General features: G+C 41.8%; 1 protein-coding gene across 4 annotated transcripts; it reads left to right on the top strand.

Moving 5' to 3' along the window:
- The first annotated feature begins 337 nt into the window (after positions 1 to 337).
- Positions 338 to 19,312, top strand: SLC25A51 (solute carrier family 25 member 51). 4 transcript variants are annotated; one of them, XM_061132674.1, is made up of 4 exons: positions 367 to 455; positions 3,366 to 3,521; positions 4,208 to 4,332; positions 14,826 to 19,312. In XM_061132674.1, the coding sequence occupies exon 4, from the start codon at positions 14,867 to 14,869 to the stop codon at positions 15,758 to 15,760; it is 894 nt and encodes a 297-aa protein (XP_060988657.1). In that variant the 5' UTR covers positions 367 to 455; positions 3,366 to 3,521; positions 4,208 to 4,332; positions 14,826 to 14,866; the 3' UTR covers positions 15,761 to 19,312. The 4 variants fall into 4 exon arrangements, with proteins under 4 accessions (XP_060988654.1, XP_060988658.1, XP_060988657.1 ...); XM_061132671.1 differs by lacking the exon at positions 3,366 to 3,521 and having other exon boundaries at positions 338 to 455; XM_061132675.1 differs by lacking the exon at positions 3,366 to 3,521 and having other exon boundaries at positions 342 to 455; positions 4,208 to 4,369.
- The last annotated feature ends 411 nt before the right edge of the window (positions 19,313 to 19,723 follow it).

Here is a 19,723-nt window from a genome sequence, read left to right as displayed (position 1 = left end):
CCCACGTGCAAGCTTGCCATCCACAACTGTCGATTCCCAGGGGTCCTCCCACAGGCTGCGCACTAGCAAAAGCGTTGGCTGTTTGTGGCGCGGCAGGGCCACCGTACACCAAGGGCACGCTAGTCCAGCAAGCGGAACCCCACAGCCTGACGACAGGTGTGATGGGTGACCCTACACCTGCCCTGCGGCGGCGAACCGCTGCCAGGAGTTAGCCGGCCTCACCTGACCCTCCGCGGGATTACGGAGAGGTGGTGCGTCAGCGTCTCCCTCATGTGACCGGGCTCGGCGGCACCAGACGCGTCACGCCCCGCCCACCGCGTCACGCCCCGCCCACCGCGTCACGCCCCGCCCAGAGCGCTGGGTCGGTCAAGGTCTGCGCCTGCGCCGGTTCGCAGGCTCACCAACCTGCGGGCGGGCCGCTGCCGGGCGTGGAAGCCGGGCGCCCGCGGCGATGGGTGAGTGGGGAGGCAGGCGAAAGGAAAGCACGGGGTGTCCCCGGCCTCCGCGTGGAGTGAGTGGAAGCACGAAGGCGGCTCTGAGGAGGCCGTCTGTCCGGCCCTCTGGCGCGGTTACTGGGCGCCCACCCCCGTCCGCGCGCGCGCACCGCCTCCCCTCGGTGCACCCCGCTGTTCCCGCGCGCGCCATCCCGGGTGGGGTCCGCAGTCGCCGGGGCCAGCTCTAGGCCCCCTGCTCTGCCGCCCGCCACCGGGCTTTTCCGGGCCGAGGGCGCCGTCTGGCTGCTGGGAAGAGCCTTTTCGGCAGAGGAGGCTGTGCGTTCGTTTGGGCGCGCCCTGGGCGGGGAGGTGCCTCCCGGCGAGCCCTGATAGCTGGGCGGGGAGGGGCCGGGCTTTGCCTGAGTCCTGGGAGAGCGGCGCTGGGACCGCTGAAGGGCTCCTGCCATCTCGGGGCCTGGGATTCCAGGACCTCTGGTTCCGTTGAATGTCAGGGACTGGAGAGGCCTGGACGATCCTGTCCACTCCCCTCCCCTCCCCTCCCCCTTAACCACAGGCCGGGGAAATGGACGCCAGGGGAGCGGTAAGTTCAGCTACCCGGCCAAACAATGCTTGTTCTGCGACACCATGTTGCTTCGCGTTGCGAGAAACTCCGTTGTACTAGACTGGTTTTATTTTTTTTGGTGATGGTGGGGAAGTGGCGGTGGGCATTAAATCTCTGTACCAATTACTAAGCTTATCTAGGTGGAGCGTGTCGATGTCTCAGCTTTATTTACGCTTTTCTTTTTTGCCCCTTACAGCTGTACACACCTGGTCTTAATCCCCACCTGCAAGCAGTGAAACAGAAGCCCGTAAAGTAACTCTGTAGTGCCCTTGTTTTGAAACAATTCCATAAAATCAAAAGGTGTCAGGACTGGTTGGGCCCGCTAGTGGTGTCAGAGCACAGGTTAGGCGCTTTGGATCTGGAGTCACCTCGAGTGCATCCCAGGGAAAGATCACAAGCTGTTACTTTTAAGAGAGAGTGCATTTATCTGGTCTCTCCTTTGGTAGATTAAAGTTAGCCTAGAGAAGTGGAATTTTTAAATTATAGACATTGCTTTGTATTTATAGTAGCAAGATAGTGTCCTAACTAGGACTAGAACCCAGATTAATCTTGCTCTGAATGCTGACTCAGACCTGCTGACTTGCGGGAGTCAACATCCTTTGAGAATTACAGTTGCTTTCCCCCCAGTTTTTGCACAAAGACCTTTGTGCTGGATCACATCTCGGTCTTATCCCGTGGGCTGTAAATTACAGTGAGCATTTAGACTTTACACTGTTTTCTTCTGCCACAGAAGTTTGACACTTGGAGTTTAATAAAAGTCAGCTTAATTAACTTTGTTTCCTAATGTTGACATAAGTTGAGTGTTTTAGGTAGCAAGCAAATGTAAACTTATGGCAAATAAGTTTTGCAATAAATTGCAAAGAATTAGTATCCATGTTAAAAAATTTAAATATATAGATCAGTTTAGCAAAGAAATTTAGTCATGTTCACACTCTAGATAAACATGCAAAATTTTAAATTTTGCTACAGAAGAATATCCTGCACAGTAGCCTTCCTTCTGTTGCTGAATTGAAAACCTCTTCACACTATCCTGGTGTGTAGGATGAAACGAGGGAGAAAGCTGTAAATCTGTGAAGTCTGGAAAGATTTCATTATGTTCCTTTTCCTAAGTCCAGGCTTATTTTTTAAAAATCTGAAACCCTAAATGTACATATGTTCTTTAGATTTCTTAAAATAATTTAGTACAGTAGTCAAGAAATGACTGGCTTCTATTAACCAGTTTTCTGTTTGTTTAATAGCAGACCCATAGAGTCATGACAAAACTAGTTGAAGTACTTTAATTTGCAAAATTTTGTAAACTAATGCAAGTACCATTTCAGTAATTAAGAGTGAACATGAACAAAATTTTGTTGTTCAGATGTACAAGTATCTTGGTTTGTGTTATCAGGGATGTATATTGTTAAAACAGTTTGTAGGTTGTGACTTTATAATTTAGATTGTTATGTGTTTTGTATGTAAAAATGAAATTTTTTTACATTTACAAATTGTCACTGTGTTATGGCATAACAGCATACATGAATCTGGATGTTTTTGTTGATTTCAACATTGGTTATTCCTGAAACTGAAGAAGAGCAAAGCATTACATGGATATAAAGTATTTCTATGATAAAGTTGTTTTTAAAATGTTGGTTAATCTTAGATTGACAAGTGTAGTACTAGTAAGAGTTTAAACTCATGTCTGGCAGCTGAAACGGTAAGAAAGGATATAGAAGACTGATTGATTAATAATTATCAAACTCTGTGCCCTGGCAAACTTCTCAGGCGTCTATAGGACAATTTTTCTTAAACTAAAAATGCTGTTGATGCCTTTAGTTCGTTAAGAGCACAAAATGTAATAATAGATCTGTTTTAAACAAATTAAAAAACTGTGTTTTTTTTTCTAGTTCTCCCAAAGTCAGATTTATGCATACCCACAAAAGTTGTGTGTGAAGGACAGCTGTCATACATACAGATCATATCCTGAATTAAGGGGAGTTAGCACTGTCAGAAATAGGTTAACAAGTTTAAAAATTGAGTCTTCAAATACTCCATGGCACAATGCCAGTACTATATAAATTACTTTCGGTATGAAGGAGGAAGTCTATACAGCTTTTATCAAAAGTGCTTTTCCAGAAAAAAAAGTCAAAATAATGCAGTCAGCAGGTCAAGGAGGCCCCAGCTAGATACCAGATCTGCAGCTTCTCGTATCTGTGCTGGAAAATCCTGTTTGTCCTGGATGGACTAAAAGTTCAGAACAGAACAGGGACTTTTTAACATTCCTGGCTTCATTTTAAGATCTCAGTTTCTTTCCCTCTCACTCTGTATTTCAGCATGATCCGGCAGAAAGATGGCCACTTTGAAAAGTCTCTGTTTGATTTTCTTTCTGTGGCGAGTCTGTTACGGAGCCTGGATACTCCAGGCTCACAGGCTCCTGTACACCCGTGACCAGTGTCCCACTGTGGTCAAAACCCTCAGCCGTGGACTTGGTGAGCTTGGCTGCATGTGGCTGCTTTGTTCTCCCACTGGTGAAGGTCACCCTCAGGGTGTTTTTGTCATTGGACCTTTTCAGACTGGAGGGTAGTTGTCAGATAGCAAGGTTCATCCATATAGGATCTTTCCTACACAAGAAAGATTCTCTTCTCCTGAGCATAAGTTAAAGATATGCTGTGATGCATGAACCCTAAACAGGCCTGGACTCTGGAAAGGGTGCATGTCATCCCCGGTCAAAGCCACTGTGGTGAAGAACAGGAGATGATACAGATGGTAAGGTAACCACCAATTAGACCAAAACGCTCCATGGAATAGCTTAAAAAGGAATAGTAAAAGGTTTTGATTAAAGCAAAATATACAAAGCCTTGAATACTCAAATTATGAAACAAAGAATACATAAAAATAAGAAATTTCCCTTCAAGAAAATTAGAAGAAAATAAACCCAGAGCAGGAGAAATAAGATGATGAAGAAGAAAAACAAAATTTTTGAAAACTGAAACATAGTAAAATTGGTAAATTTAAAAACTGGTTCTTTGCTGTGATGAGAGAAATGTGAATTAGTTAAACTGGCTACCTTGCTCAAGAAAAAAGGGAATATAGACACACGAGGTTAAAAGTGTTCTTTTAAATAACAAGTGCTTTATAAAACTAAGTAAATCAGACTTTTTTTTGTTCTGTCTAGGGAAATCCAGTTATCACAGTTGGCTCTGGAAAGTGAACCTAACAGACCAGTAACAATGGAAGAAATTGAGAAGGTCTTTGAAAAGCTACCATCCCCCAAAACACCGGGCCCAGATGGTGTTTCAGGTGAATTCTTTTAACTTTCAAGAAAAAGATAATTATGGTAAGATTTAAATTGTTTACCAGCTTAAAGAAGGAAAAATGACAGGATTCTTTTACAAAGGGAATGGAACGTTGACATCTGAACTTTACATGAAGGTAGTACTGAAATCGGAAACTCAGTATGTTATCAATAATGATGTGAAATTTTAAAATATTAGCCAACTGTAGTGGTACATTCAACGAATATTTCACTGTGGCCAAGTAGGATTGCAAGGGTGACAAATTGTCAAGCAATGCACTCACGTGTATACCAAACAAACACATCAGAAAAGAACAATAGTACTTTATCCTTGTCCAGCCATCTGTTGTGCCGTAGATTACTTTCCTGGGTGCTTCCTGTGTATTTATTCAATTAATTGGCTGGCCTGTGAAGTAGATAGCATTCTTATTTTATAAACAAGGAAACTAAGCCATAGAGACATGAAGTAACTTGTTGAAAGTCACACAGTATATACATAATTCAACCAGGATTTGAACCCAGGAACCCAGGCAATTATCTGTACCTGTTAAATGTTAACTGGCTCTGTCTCCAGGGTCCATAGGATCCTCTCAGTAGCTTCCTGAAAGCAACTGACCAGAGTTCAAGATGGATTCCTAGTGTAGTGGTGGTGGAAAAGGGTGGAGGTGATGGTAAAACAGAAATAAATGTGTATTCCCTTCTCATGTTTGAAAAAACTAAGAGGCCCTTATTAAGCTGATTATTAGTGGCCAAAACAAAAACAACACCCAATTGTGGATCTGGCGGGTAATAGAAGTAAAGTGTGATGCTGTAAAGAGAAATATTGCATAGGAACCTGGAATGTTAGGTCCATGAATCGAGGCAAATTGGAAGTGCTCAAACAGGAGACGGCAAGAGTGAACATTGACATTTTAGGAATCAGTGAACTAAAATGGACTGGAATGGGTGAACTTAACTCAGTTGACCAGTATATCTAGTACTGTGGAGAAGAATCCCTTAGAAGAAATGGAGTAGCCATCATAGTCAACAAAAGAGTCCAAAATGCAGTACTTGGATGTGATCTCAAAAACAACAGAATGATCTCTGTTCGTTTCCAAGGTAAACCATTCAGTATCACAGTAATCCAAGTCTATGCCCCGACCAGTAATATTGAAGAGGCTGAAGTTGAAAGGTTCTATGAAGACCTATAAGACCTTCTAGAACTAACACCCAAAAAAGATGTCCTTTTCTTTATAGGGGACTGGAATGTAAAAGTAGGAAGTTAAGAGCTACCTGGAGTAACAGGCAAATTTGCCCTAGGAGTACAGAACGAAGCAGGGCAAAGGCTAATAGAGTTTTGCCAAGAGAACGCACTGGTCATAGCAAACACCCTCTTCCAACAACACATAAGACTCTACACATGGACATCACCAGATGGTCAATATAGAAATCAGATTGATTATATCCTTTGCGCCCAAAGATGGAGAAGCTCTATCCAGTCAGCAAAAGCAAGACCAGGGGCTGACTGTGGCTTAGATCATGAACTCCTTATTGCCAAATTCAGACTTAAATCGAAGAAAGTAGGGAAAACCACTAGACCATTCAGGTGTGACCTGAATCAAATCCTTTACCATTATATAGTGGAAGTGACAAATATATTCAAGGGATTGATTAGACCTGATTGAGTGCCTGAAGAACTATGACCGGAGGTTCGTGACATTGTACAGGAGGCAGTGATCAACACTGTCCCCAAGAAAAATGCAAAAAGGCAAGATGGTTGCCTGAGGAGGCCTTACACATAGCTGAGAAAAGGAGAGAAATGAAAAGCAAAGGAGAAAAGGAAAGATACCCCTATTTGCAGAATTCCAAATAGCAAGGAGAGATAAGAAAGGCTTCCTCAGCGATCAATGCAAAGAAATAGAGGAAAACAATAGAATGGGAAAGACTAGAGATCTCTTCAAGAAAGTTAAGAGATACCAAGGGAACATTTCATGCAAAGGTGAATACAATAAAGGACAGAAATGGTATGGACCTAACAGAAGCGGAAGATACTAAGAAGGGGTGGCCAGAATACACAGAAGAACTATACAAAAAAGATCTTCATGACCCAGATAACCACGATGGTAGAGCCAGACATCCTGTAATGTGAAGTCAAGTGGGCCTTAGGAAGCATCACTACAAACAAAAGCTAGTGGAGGTGATGGAATTCCAGTTGAGTTATTTCAAATCCTAAAAGATGGTGCTGTGAAAGTGCTGCACTCAATATGCCAGCAAATCTGGAAAACTCAGCAGTGGCCACAGGACTGGAAAAGGTCAGTTTTCATTCCAGTCCCAAAGACAATGCCAAAGAATGCTCAAACCACCACACAGTTGCACTCATCTCACATGGTAGGAAAGTAATGCTCAAAATTCTCCAAGCCAGGCTTCAGCAATACGTGAACTGTGAACTCCCAGATGTTCAAGCTGGATTTAGAAAAGGCAGAGGAACCAGAGATCAAATCACCAACATCCGCTGGATCATCAGAACAGAGAGAGTTCCAGAAAAACATTTCCTTTTGCTTTATTGACTACGCCAAAGCCTTTGACTGTGTGGATCACTACAAACTGTGGAAAATTCTTCCAGAAATGGGAATACCAGACCACCTGACCTGCCTCTTGAAAAATCTGTATACAGGTCAAGAAGCAACAGAACTGCATATGGAAAACAACAGACTGGTTCCAAATCAGGAAAGGAGTACGTCAAGGCTGGATATTGTCACCCTGCTTATTTAACTTACATGCAGAGTACATCATGAGAAATGCTGGGCTGGATGAAGCACAGGCTGGAATCAAGATTGGTGGGAGAAATATCAATAACGTCAGATACGCAGATGACACCACCCTTATGGAAGAAAGCAAAGAAGAACTAATGAGCCTTTTGATGAAAGTGAAAGAGGAGAGTAAAAAAGTTGGCTTAAAACTCAAAATTCGGAAAACTAAGATCGTGGTATCCAGTCCCATCACTTCATGGCAAATAGATGGGGAAACAATGGAAACAGTGACAGACTTTATTTTGGGGGACTCCAAAATCATTGCAGATGGTGACTGCAGCCATGAAATTAAAAGACACTTTCTCCTTGGAAGAAAAGTTATGACCAACCTGATTCAGTCAGCCAGATCAGTCACTCAGTTGTGTCTAACTCTCTTCGACCCCATGAATCGCAGCACGCTAGGCCTCCCTGTCCATCACCAACTCCCGGAGTTTACTCAAACTCATGTCCATCAAGTCGGTGATGCCATCTAGCCATCTTATCCTCTGTCGTCCCCTTCTCCTCCTGCCCCCAATCCCTCCCAGCATCAAGGTCTTTTCCAATAGCGTATTAAAAAGCAGAGACATTACCTTACCAACAGAGGTCTGTCTAGTCAAAGCTATGGTTTTTCCAGTGGTCATGTATGGATGTGAGAGTTGGACTATAAAGAAAGCTGAGCACAGAAGAATTGATGCTTTTGAACTGAGGTGTTGGAGAAGATTCACTTTGTTTTTTTCCTATTTATTAGTTGGAGGCTAATTACTTTACAATATTGTAGTGGTTTTTGCCCTACATTGACATGAATCAGCCATGGATTTACATGTGTTGAGAGTCCTTTGGACTGCAGGGAGATCCAACCAGTCCATCCTAAGGGAAATCAGTCCTGAATATTCCTTGGAAGGACTGATGCTGAAGCTGAAACTCCAATACTTTGGCCACCTGATGCGAAGAACCCACTGATCAGAAAAGACCCTGATGCTGGGAAAGACTGAAGGCAGGAGGAGAAGGGAATGGCAGAGGATGAGATGGTTGGATGGCATCACCAACACAATGGACATGAGTTTGAGTAGGCTCCAGGAGCTGGTGATGGACAGGGAGGCCTGGTATGCTGCGGTCCATGGGGTTGCAAGGAGTAACATGACTGAACAACTGAACTTAGTGCTAGAAAAATGGAATCCATTTTTAATGGGAAACAAATTTCCTAGTAAATGGCAGGGGCTTAAATTATCATTGTAGGTGTACTAATTCTTAGAATGAATGCAGAATGAAGTGTTGGGGGTTACAGTGTAATTTGTCAGGTAAAATTGTGTAATAGCTCTGGGAAGACATTATCACTTCATGTTGGCAGCCCAGTCCTAAAGATGGGCAGGGAGAGATGGTAAACAAATTGCTTGAGTGGGAACAAATTTTATATGGTCCAGTTGATCAGTGAATATTTTTGTATCATGATGACTTGTTTCCCCACATAAACTTGAAACTGCTAGGACTTGGGTTATAAACAGTCAGATGATAAGAACTTCATGTTCCTCAAACCAAAAGCCAGCATCATGCTTCACATACCGGAGTTCCCACAAATGTCAGAGTATAACGATGTTTACTATTACCATAGTTCAGTTTTGTTCAGCAAGTACGTGCCAATCCGATAAGAAAGATACATACTATAAAGGAGAAGGCAAAGTTATTTGATATTTTATGTAGTGGAAACAAGCAGATCGACCAAAAAACCTGAGAAATAGAGGCTGTTGGCCGCCTTTAACCTTAATACACAGAAACTGGTAACTGTTTCATACTCAGACAAAGAGCAGAAAATTAATTGGAAGAAAATAACTCTTTCATAATAGGGACTAAAAAGGTAAAATACCGGGTCATGAGAAATTTCAAGATCCGTGAACAAAATTTTAAATGCCGCTCAAGTTTCTAAAAAGGAAATAGGAAGAAAGCACATCCTTGTAAGGGACAGTTTTTTTTTTAAAGGTTCAACTTAGAGAAAGTGAGTTATTTAAATTTATAAAGTCACTTCTATGAAATACCATATTCTTCTCCATATTCTTGGAGAAGAATATGACAAAAATACACTCAAGTTTACCTGGAAACTTAAAGTGGTAAATGAAAACCACAGAAGTTGCAGAAGGAAGTGTGGATTACTTATAATCCGTGTTTATACTTCAAGAATAGTGAAGGCCTTCTATGGAGCACACAAAACCTAGAGGCCAGAATCAGTAGGTGTCATATCCATAGTAGGAACTTCAGTATCACAAAAATGATACAAAGTGGAGAAAGTATTTGCCACAACTTACTTAATGTACTAGGATTGGTTTTCTTCAGATACAAATTAATCTTACAAATTAACAAAAAAAATGCCTTCAGAAAAATGGATAATGTGAAATTTTACAGTAAAAAGAAATTCAATTGGTCAATAAATACTAAAAATGCTCAATTTTGATCAAGAAATTTCAGTGACAAGTTTTTTTTCACCCATCAGATGGGCAGAAATTACTGTTTAATATGTGGTGCTAGAAATGGCAGGGAAACTGGGAACTCGCATACACTTAATGGAAATATAAATCACAGGTAAGGTTTCTGGGGGCAATTTGGCATAGCTTTCAAATTAAAATGTACTGCAGTTTGAGCCAGCAGTCCATTCTAAAGATTTTACCCTACAGGTAAATTTGTGAGAGTTCCCCAGGTGTAGTTACAAAGTTGCCCATTGCAGCATTGTTTAAAAGGAAAAAATCAGAAACAGCAACCATAAATAAGAGATAGAATAAATTACATATAATATATCCATTTGATAAGCTACTATGCTGCTAAGCCTGCCAAGTCACTTTAGTTGTGTCTGTGTCCGACTCTGTGCCACCCCATCCCTGGGATTCCCCAGGCAAGAACACTGGAGTGGGTTGCCATTTCCTTCTCCAGTGCATAAAAGTGAAAGTGAAGTGGCTCAGACATGTCCAACTCTTCGATCCCCATGGACTGCAGCCTACCAGGCTCCTCCATCCATGGGATTTTCCAGGCAAGAGTACTGGAGTGGGGTGCAATTGCCTTCTCTGGATAAACTACTATATGACCATTCAAAACACTGGGGTATCTGCTGCTGTTACCAGGTTTTTTAATGATGGAGAGGTTGGTGGGGATGGGATGGAGTGTGTGAATAGAGTCAGACTGACTAGTAAAGAGGGTTTGTCAGTGGTCAGGCAGGAGATGAAGAGGACCTGGGATAGGGCAGTGAGCTTGGAGGAGAGGATATGTGTGTATTTCATTAATTACACTTTTATTTTTCTCTTGAGAAATACACATCTTTTTTAAACGTGTGGTTTTTTTAGTTTAGTTTATTGAAGCATGGTTGATTTACAGTGTTATTTTGTACTCTACAGCAAAGTGATTCCATTATCTATACATGTATATATACATTCTCTTTCGTATTCTTTCCATCGTGGCTTATCCCAGGATATTGAACATAATTTCCTGTGCTGTATGCTAGGACCTTGTTATCCATTCTCTGTATAATAGCTTCGCATCTGCTGATCCTAAACTGGTGCTCCATCCCTCTTCCAACCCCCTCAGCAGCCACCGTTTTTACTGTCCCTTTATTCCCCATCGTGATAGGACTAAGCAGCATTTAGAGATGAGTCCCAGTCCTCCAGCCTCTGCCAGAGGTGACGTTTGTTCAGGTGGACACAGTGTTCTGGTGTCCAGGGGTAGTGCGGCTTCTCTGGTGCTGGGAGTGGACAGGGAGAGTTAGGGCCCTGGCTCTGTCTCATTTTGCAGGTGTGACCGGGTGGCTGCAGAGAGGGGAGTTCCTGACTCCTGTTATTACCTTCTTTGGGGCAGGCTTTCCTTGGAGAAGGACAGGGCAGCCTACTGCAGTATCCTTGCCTAGGGAATTCTGTAGCCTGGCAGGCTACAGTCCACTGGGGCTGCAGTGGTTTCCAGGCATAATTCTTCTCAACTGAGGGCATGTTTATCTTTTCTAATGGAAATGTGATAGCAAGCCAGCTCCAACTGCAAACAGCCATTGGGCTAGAGTATATAGGTGTTACATTTTCTACTTTATATAGTCTGTCTTCTGGGAAAAGGGCACACAGATCTTGGTATAACATGCCTAAGGAAAATAGTTTGTTTCTATTGGCTTCACACGAGAAAGGGGAAAAAACAAAACATCATAGCATCAGAGGGTCTTGGGATCGTCACAAGGTCTCTGGTGATGCAGGTCCTAGCCAGCTTTTGTGTCAGACTGCCACTCATCCGTCTCCCTCCACCGTGAGCTCCAGCCAGACACACTCCTCAGGAATAAGATGCTGCTGCTCCTTGATACGGGGCCTCCGTCGTAGCCTGTGCTGCCTTTGGCCAAAATGTGCTTCACCCTTACGTACAACCAGAGTCCCGTTCACCTCAGAGCCCTGCCCGGGAGTCCCAGCCCACCCTGTCTTTCCCTCCAGACAGCTTATACCTCGCACGCGTTCCTGTGGTTGCATTTATCACACTGTGATCCAGTCGTCTGCGTGTCGTATCTCCCCTGAGGCCAAGGTCGTTTATCCCCAACCTCTGAACATTACAGGAGTTGGATAAAGGGGTTGAATTAAAATCTCCTAGTAGACTGAGGAGACCAGTGTAAAAGTAGGCAAAGAAGAAGACACTCCTCACAGAAGTAAACTCGATGATGTTACCATGCGAGTCTGAGTGAAGCAAACAGAAGAACCCAGTTCAGAGCTCGCTGTGTCCCCAGCACGCACGGGTCCTGGCAGCTGTCCTCGGCAGCTGACTTCTGCCCCAGCGTGAGGGTGGGTAGCCTCGGCTGCTTGTACGTGTGGAAGCAGCCTCGGGGAGGTGCGGCAGCTTGCCTTTGGTCACTTGGGAACTTTGTCATGTCCCTCTGTCACTGTTGGCCTTTTGTCCTGATTAGACCTTTAGATTTATCACTGTCTCCAACTAATTCAACTTAAAAAATATAGAAAAGGAAAATATAGCATTATTATGAAATCAGAAAATATAAAACTAATTTTGGCTTTTCTATTTCTTATCTAAATATATTAATAAAAATGTGATTGTGCCATGTCAATAAAAGTATTCTCCCTTATTTTTTATTTTTTCTGTGATACTTTATCCAAAGAAAGGACTCACTGCTATCCAACACTTCATTAACACCATTAAAAATTCAAATTAATATACTGAGCCTTAAATGTAAATACTCCTTTATTTTGAGTACCTGTGTGACATCCTGTCAGTTGGCTACATCTTCATTTATGCAGTGCGTGTCTTTCTGTTCCACATTTTAATTTTGACTCTGTATTTCTGTTAAGAGCCTTGTTGCAACTGTCCTGTAGTTGAGTCTTTGTGTACCTCTTCTGTTAATAACTATGTCCCCAGAAGGAAAACTAGAGTCGTGTAGGTATGTCCTGTGTTTTCTGACCCGTGTCTGTGGCTCCTGCACTTGTAAGCTGGGCGTACGCTTTTTGATTCTGTGCCTCACTCTGCTCCAACTTCACGTGATGACGTTTCTCTTTAACATCTTCTGTCCTGAATGGTTAGCAGTTTACAGCAGCGTGTGTGTGGTATGCGGAGGAAAGAACAGTAAATTTGTTTAGGAAGGGAGGTGGGTTTTTTTTTTTTTTTTTTTGGTCATATGTCAAAGACCTAGATGGTTTAAGTGGCCTATTTTATTCTTGTAATTACTTATAATTGAAACTCTTAGATGTATTCTTTTCTAGGTATGTGGTTAAAAAAATGTATCCTAAGATTTACCATCTTAACCAATTTTAAGTGTAAATTCAGTAACATTAAGTATATTTACATTGTTATAAAACAGATCTCCGGAAGTTTTTCATCTTGTAGAACTGAAACTATACACATTAGCGAACAGTAGAACTCTGTTCCCACCTCCCCTGGCCTCTGGTAACGACCATTCATCCCACTTTTCATCTCTGTGAATTTGACTACTTTAGGTACTTGTGTAAGTGGAATTACATGGTTATTTGTCCTTTTATAACTGGTTTATTTCCCCTTATCCTCACAGTTGATTCATGTTGTAGCATGTAACAGAATTTCCTTCCTTTTAAAGGCTACATAATATTCTATTGTATGTATATACCATGTTTTGTTTATATATCCAGAGCCTGGGGTTGCTTTCACCTCTTGGCTCTGTGAATGGTTCTGTGAACTTGAATGTGCAGAAATCTCTTGGAAACCCTGCGATGAATTCTTCAGGATGTGTACCCAGAAGTGGCATTGGTGACGATCTCACAGGTAGTTCCGGTTTTAATTTTTTGAAGAACTGCCATACTGTTTGCCCCAGTGGATGCACCATTTCACATCCCCACTAAACACTTGCTCTTTTCTTTTTTAATAGCAGCTGTCCTAATGAGTCTGAGGTCTTCATTTGCATTTCTCTGACAAAAAGTGATGTTGAGCCTCTTTCTGTATGTCTGTTGGTCATTTTGTAGATCTTTGGAGTAATGTCTGTTCAAGTCCTTTGCTTGTTTTTAATCAGGTTGTGGATGACTGGCAAGGAGTAATCTGGCTTTTTATAGAAAGCATATGTATTCCAGGGGTAGGACCTTGCCTTCATTCTGTTCAGTGGGCTAAGCCTCGGTATTGAGGCTTCAGGTCTTTCCCAGCACGGTCTGGTACGGCCAGCCTGTCCCAGGTCAGCCTACCAACGTCACTGCCGTCTGTGGTGTGACGAGAGGAGCGGGAACTCTGAGGCAGACTTCATCTCAAGACGGCAGCTCCACCAGCTATTCAGTGTGCCTTAGATGAAGGGGATACTGGTTTTTCGTTGGTAAAACTGGGGAAGTAGTGTTTATGGAGTTGTTTCTGAGAATTAAGGATGTGACAGTGGTGTATAGCATATACCTGCAGGCTGTCTTGGACCCTGTCCTCCCAGCCTCCACGTCACAGAGTATGCACTTGCTGTCCCTTACCTGTGTTCCCACAGGAGATGCTTATCACAGAAGGTGCTACACTGAAGTGGCTGTCTACCTTGGCAGTCCTCTGTTGGACTGCAAGTTCCTTGTCTTTGAATGTCTAGCACTTAGCAGAGGACCTAGTTTACAGTAGATACTAAGTAAGTGTTAGCAGACAGAATGATTGAATGTGTGTCTTGTTATTTTATTACTTACAAGAGCCCTTTGAATCTGTTTCAGAAGGATAATAGCATGTACCATTATGTAGTTTAGGCATTACATACGATTTAGTCCAGTAGTTCTCAAATTTTTTGGTCCCTTTACAAACTTAAAAAAATTTTGTGGACCCCCAAAGAGCCTTTATTTGTATGGATTAATATTCATGGTCTTAGAAATAAAAACAAAATTTTAAAATATTTATTAATTCACTTTAGAATAACAGCAATAAACCCATTACATGTTAACAGAAGCAACACGTTTTCATGAAAAATAATTATTTTCCGTCCCCCAAAATAAATGAGAAATATGTTTTACAGTTTTGTAAGTCTCTTTAATGTACAGCTTAAAAGGTGAGTGGCATCTCATATTTACCTCTGCATTTGATCTGTTGTGGTAAATTGTTTGGTTGAAGTATATGCAGAAAATCCAGCCTCATGCAGATATGTAGCTGGAAAAGAGAGGACCTCCTGGACTGCTGAAAGGGCCTCAGGCCGCCACCCCCCCCCCAAATGTAATAGAGTCCAAAAATTGGAGGAAAGATTAGGGGAATTTTTCATATGTTAAGTACTGTATATAAAGGTTTACCTATTATCATTTGGTTGTTTGTAGGTTAAAAAAGTCCTTTGTGACGGAGAAAGATCTTAAGCAACATGATGGATTCAGAAGCTCATGAAAAGAGGCCCCCAATCCTAACATCTTCAAAGCAAGATATAGCACCTCATATCGCAAGTGTCAGTGAGATGAAGCATTACCTGTGCGGCTGCTGTGCGGCCTTCAACAACATCGCGATCACATTTCCCATCCAGAAGGTCCTCTTTCGCCAACAGCTGTATGGAATCAAAACCCGGGATGCCGTACTGCAGTTGAGGAGGGACGGGTTTCGAAACTTGTATCGCGGAATCCTCCCCCCATTAATGCAGAAGACCACCACACTGGCACTTATGTTTGGTCTGTATGAGGATTTATCTTGCCTTCTCCGTAAGCATATCAGTTCCCCAGAGTTTGCAACCCGCAGCATGGCCGCAGTCCTTGCAGGGACAACAGAAGCAATTTTCACTCCACTGGAAAGAGTCCAAACATTGCTTCAGGACCACAGGCATCATGACAAATTTACAAACACGTACCAGGCTTTCAAGGCACTGAAATGCCATGGAATTCGAGAGTATTATCGAGGCTTGGTGCCCGTTCTCTTCCGTAACGGATTTAGCAACGTGCTTTTCTTTGGCCTGCGCGGTCCCATAAAGGAGCACCTGCCTACAGCCACGACTCACAGTGCTCACTTGGTCAATGATTTTATCTGTGGAGGCCTGCTGGGCGCCATGTTGGGAATCTTGTTTTTTCCAGTCAATGTTGTAAAGACGCGCATGCAGTCTCAGATTGGCGGGGAGTTTCAGTCTTTCCCCAAGGTTTTCCAAAAAATCTGGCTAGAACGGGACAGGAAGCTAACAAATCTTTTCCGAGGTGCCCATCTGAATTACCACCGATCCCTCATCTCTTGGGGCATAATTAATGCGACTTACGAGTTCTTGTTAAAGATTATATGAAGGAAATTGGTTCAGTGCCATTTGTCGACTGAATAGACCTAAGATGGATGCAAGTTGGCCTTGTTTCTAATGGGCCAAATACAAATTGGTGTCATAAGTCCAGGGCACAGTGAATTCTGGGCAAAGCTATTTTCCTTAAGCCCCAACAAATTCAGAATAAAAGGTTTCAGTTGGAAAATTTAAAGGTTTTTTTTGAGTGGGGTGGGATTTTTTTTAAATCATTATCTGAGACCTTTAGGCCAGTTGCCTTGTTACTAGCTGTCTCTCTGATAGCTTTTTGACAAGGAAACAAACAGCCAAGGTGTGATTCTTTTTTCCAGAAGTCTTCTGTACTGAAACATAAGTGGCCATGACCAGCCAGAGAAAAGGCTTTTAGGGTCCCATGAATTCTCAGGCTTCCTTCTGTTACTCTATTTCTTGCTTCTCTGCTCTTAGAGGGAGTTGCAAAGGGTAGGTTTTGTGAACTTAAGCATGTACATGGTAGAACAATGGAGCAGAAGAGAGAAGAAAAATAGTTTATTATGTGTAGGCTTTTCATGATAAATTGCTTGTATTTGTTTTGAAACTAAGCACTTCTTGTGATGGTCATTTTCTGAGTTATTTGTATAGACATGGTAGAATCAAGCATTTAAGGTTTGCTTTCTAGGATTGAAAGTTTTCTGTGTAGTTCTGAACTTGACCTTAAACCTTTCCAAAATATTTTTATATTTCACTTATTTCATTGCCAAAAGATCTGGAGACTTAAATTTTGTTAATTTTGTTTCATCCCATTAAGTTTCATATTACAGGTATCCCCACTTTTCCAGAGCTTCCTTTATGCCACTTTGCTTTTACATAAGACCTACATTAGTACCTGTTTCCACTAACCAAAAGAAATCTGAAGATGATTTTTGCTTTTACAAAAAGTAATTGCTTCTTCACTCTGTGCCATTTCGGCTTACGAAAGGTTCCGTGGGAATGCAGGGGAAACCTGTAATTGTATTTCAGATCTAGCTCTGTTTAGCTCAAGTTTGAATCGTTTTTGCCAACTTAGTGAAGAACTTTGAAGTTTGTTTTTCTTTCTTCCTTTGAGTATTAGTTTGTCATTTTCAGGTATCCTATTCTCTTGAAACTCCCTTTAAAAAACAACAAAAGTGCTTCCATTGTATTTTGGAAGTCTGTTAATTGGACCTCTGATTTTTTTTTTTTTTTTTTTTCCTGGTTTCTAAGTGTTCCCGAGAAGGAGGGGAAAAAACTCAGGATAACTTTCACCCACAGTGTTAAGCTGTCTTTTTAAATTTTAGTCTTGGAAATAGAAACTTCTGTTAGGATCTTTACATTTTGGGAACCCAGTTTTACCATCTTATCATTTAAATAGTAAGACAGTTTGAGAGGATAAGGCCTAAATAAAGATATGTGAAATATTAGTTTTAAATTCTAGAAGTTGGTGATAGCTGAGTAGCATAGTTATCCGTCACCTAACAGACAAATTTGCTTGTCAAAGGAATCAGATTTTAAAATATTTTTTTAAAATAAAAAAGCAAAGTTGGTTCATTCAGTTGGTATTGAATAACTAGTAAAACATACCAGATATCCTAGATAAATGTTTTATCAGCTTTTAAAAAATCCACATGTGTAACTATTATGTAGTTAAGATGGCTTTCTAGCATTTGACATGGGGCAGGGCACCTAGCTTTTATTAGTCTTTCATCGTTCTGGATGATTGCATGTGAACATGTGCACATGCTGACCAAAATCAAACCAGGGCCTCAAATGGTAGTTTACTCAGTTCCTGGACAGGCAGTCCAAAAAAGATGTTTACGTCTCAGTGCGGGACGGCTGGCCAGGCGACAGGACCATCATCCTTCCCGCTGTGAGGGGTCAGGGGGTCGTCACGTGTTTGCCAGGTGGTGATGAAGCTCACCAGCTCTGCAGAGGCTCTTTGGTAATGCTGTGCTGGAAATGGCAGTTCATTCTAGAAACCGAGGTGCAGGTGCAAGCGTTTGAGAAAATAAGGATTTAACGCCAGGTAAATACGAGTGGCATCTTTTGGCCTGTGGAGCAGAGTCAGGATTTGAACCGGTTTCAGGGATGGGCAGCAGAGGCCCTGCGGTGCCTGGACCTCTGGTTCTCTGGTGTGTCCTGCGCTCACGGGCGTGTCTGGGTGCTCGGGCGTGTGCGGGTGAGTCAGCCTGCGGTCACGCCCTGGCCCTGCAGGGGGGCTCCAGTTCACTCAGTTCTACAGGGCTTCCTTTTGCCTATACACTCCATGTAGGTGATAGAAATCTAAACTCTAAAGCACTTTTGTGAAATAGAAACAAAGTGAGAATTGGAAGGCTGCTTTGGTTTCTGCTATCTCAAACATGTGGCATTTAAAAACAATAAATCTTTTTTAATGGTTTTAACTCACTTTATTGATTTCTTTGTCACTTTTTACAGCTTTTGAAGACCAAACTGCAAATACATTACCAGGGATGGTTTTGTGTTGTCCTATAGTTTCTTAAATTTGACAGAAAACTCAACAGAACTTGTGGTAGCCAACAGCTTTGTCTGAAATTTAAAAGAAGTAAAAATGTGTTATTAGTAAGAGATTCTAACTATTGTTTTTACCTTTAGTGTCAACTAGTATGGTAATGATTTTGAAAAGGCATATAATGATCGAATAACTTTATCTGAAAAGCTTTAAAAGTGGCCTTTCTGTTATACATGTGGTGCAGACGGCTCCGAGCAGAGGGCAGTTTGGGTCTTGCCTCCTATACTTCATTCTGATGCCACCAAAAATACGGGATAGATTCTATACTTAACACCCTTAGCGTGGTGTGAACCCTCAGGACGCACTACAGAGTAAACACAGCCTCTGTGTGGTGGCGAGTGTGTCTTTTGTTTCTTTTGTAGTTGGAGATAGTCGGTGCTTTTGTCTCAATAGTCAATATTACATATAATCACCTGCTGTATATTGTGAACTGTGCAATGAAACAGAACTGTGTATATATAAACAGCTTTGAAGACCTGAAGTTCCCTAGCTGAGAACGTGGTGAGACTTAGTTATAACTAAGGCCATACAGACCTTAAGACGACGACGACAGTGGTCCTGGAGGCCTTCACGGTAAGCCAGTCAGACTGACCAAGACTATTCAGTGTAGATGAAGTACTGTCGTGTGAGGGGTATGCAGTCAAGATGAAGGCGCAGTGGCGATCACATTTAAAGAAAGGGTAAGCACTCAGACTTGATGCTTTGAAAATAATCTGTTTTCTCGTGTGCTAATAAATGAGTATCAAAGACTTGAATAGGCATTCTCTTTAAATTTGAGGATTTTTAGTTTTTAATGCTGCCTTTTTGCCTATTACTGAATATATGCTTGCCTAAATGGCTCCGATTGTGGGGGAGTCTCTATATGTTTCCTTTTTTAAAGTTTCATTATTAAAAGTGGTTAAGCACACACAGCTGGTTTTGTTTGATATTTTGAGTTTTGTGACTATATGCCTTTAAATGAAATCTGTTAAATGTTTGAGTTAATGTGCTTCTTTTGGTATTTCTGTTTGGAATAAAGTTTTTTGTTTTTCTTTTTTAAAGGCCTTTCTATTTGGTCTTCTCTTGTGGTTGGGTTACGGTTACTAGCACTTTGCTTTTTGTAGTAGGTTAGTCTCTTAGTCTTTTTCTTGGTAGACCATTTAGCATGCTACCTTGACTCTTAGTGACTCCACCTGATAACTTTGTAGGTAAAACAGTTCTTCACTGATCCATTTTGTTTGGTCAAGAAAAGTTACAAGTAAGTTTCTTTTCTAAATAGGTTGACTGCAAAGCTTTTTTGTTTTTAAGGTTTTTTTCCAAATAAACTCTTCCCTTACTGAGTATAAACTGTCTTGGTAAAGTCAGCTTATTTAATACTTTGTATTATAATAATGTATCTTCAGGCTTTGGTTCCCTGGTTGCTCAGATGGTAAAGCATCTGCCTGCAATGCAGGAGACCCGGTTATCAATCC

This window comes from Dama dama, chromosome 29 (genome assembly GCF_033118175.1).
Source record: "Dama dama isolate Ldn47 chromosome 29, ASM3311817v1, whole genome shotgun sequence".
Taxonomy (NCBI): domain Eukaryota; kingdom Metazoa; phylum Chordata; class Mammalia; order Artiodactyla; family Cervidae; genus Dama; species Dama dama.
Note: the sequence above shows the minus strand (reverse complement) of the source record. Positions and strands in the feature narration are given on the sequence as shown.

Bases quoted from the DNA above. Each gene is read 5' to 3' on its own strand.
- SLC25A51 (XM_061132671.1), top strand. From the start codon at position 14,867: ATGATGGATTCAGAAGCTCATGAAAAGAGGCCCCCAATCCTAACATCT.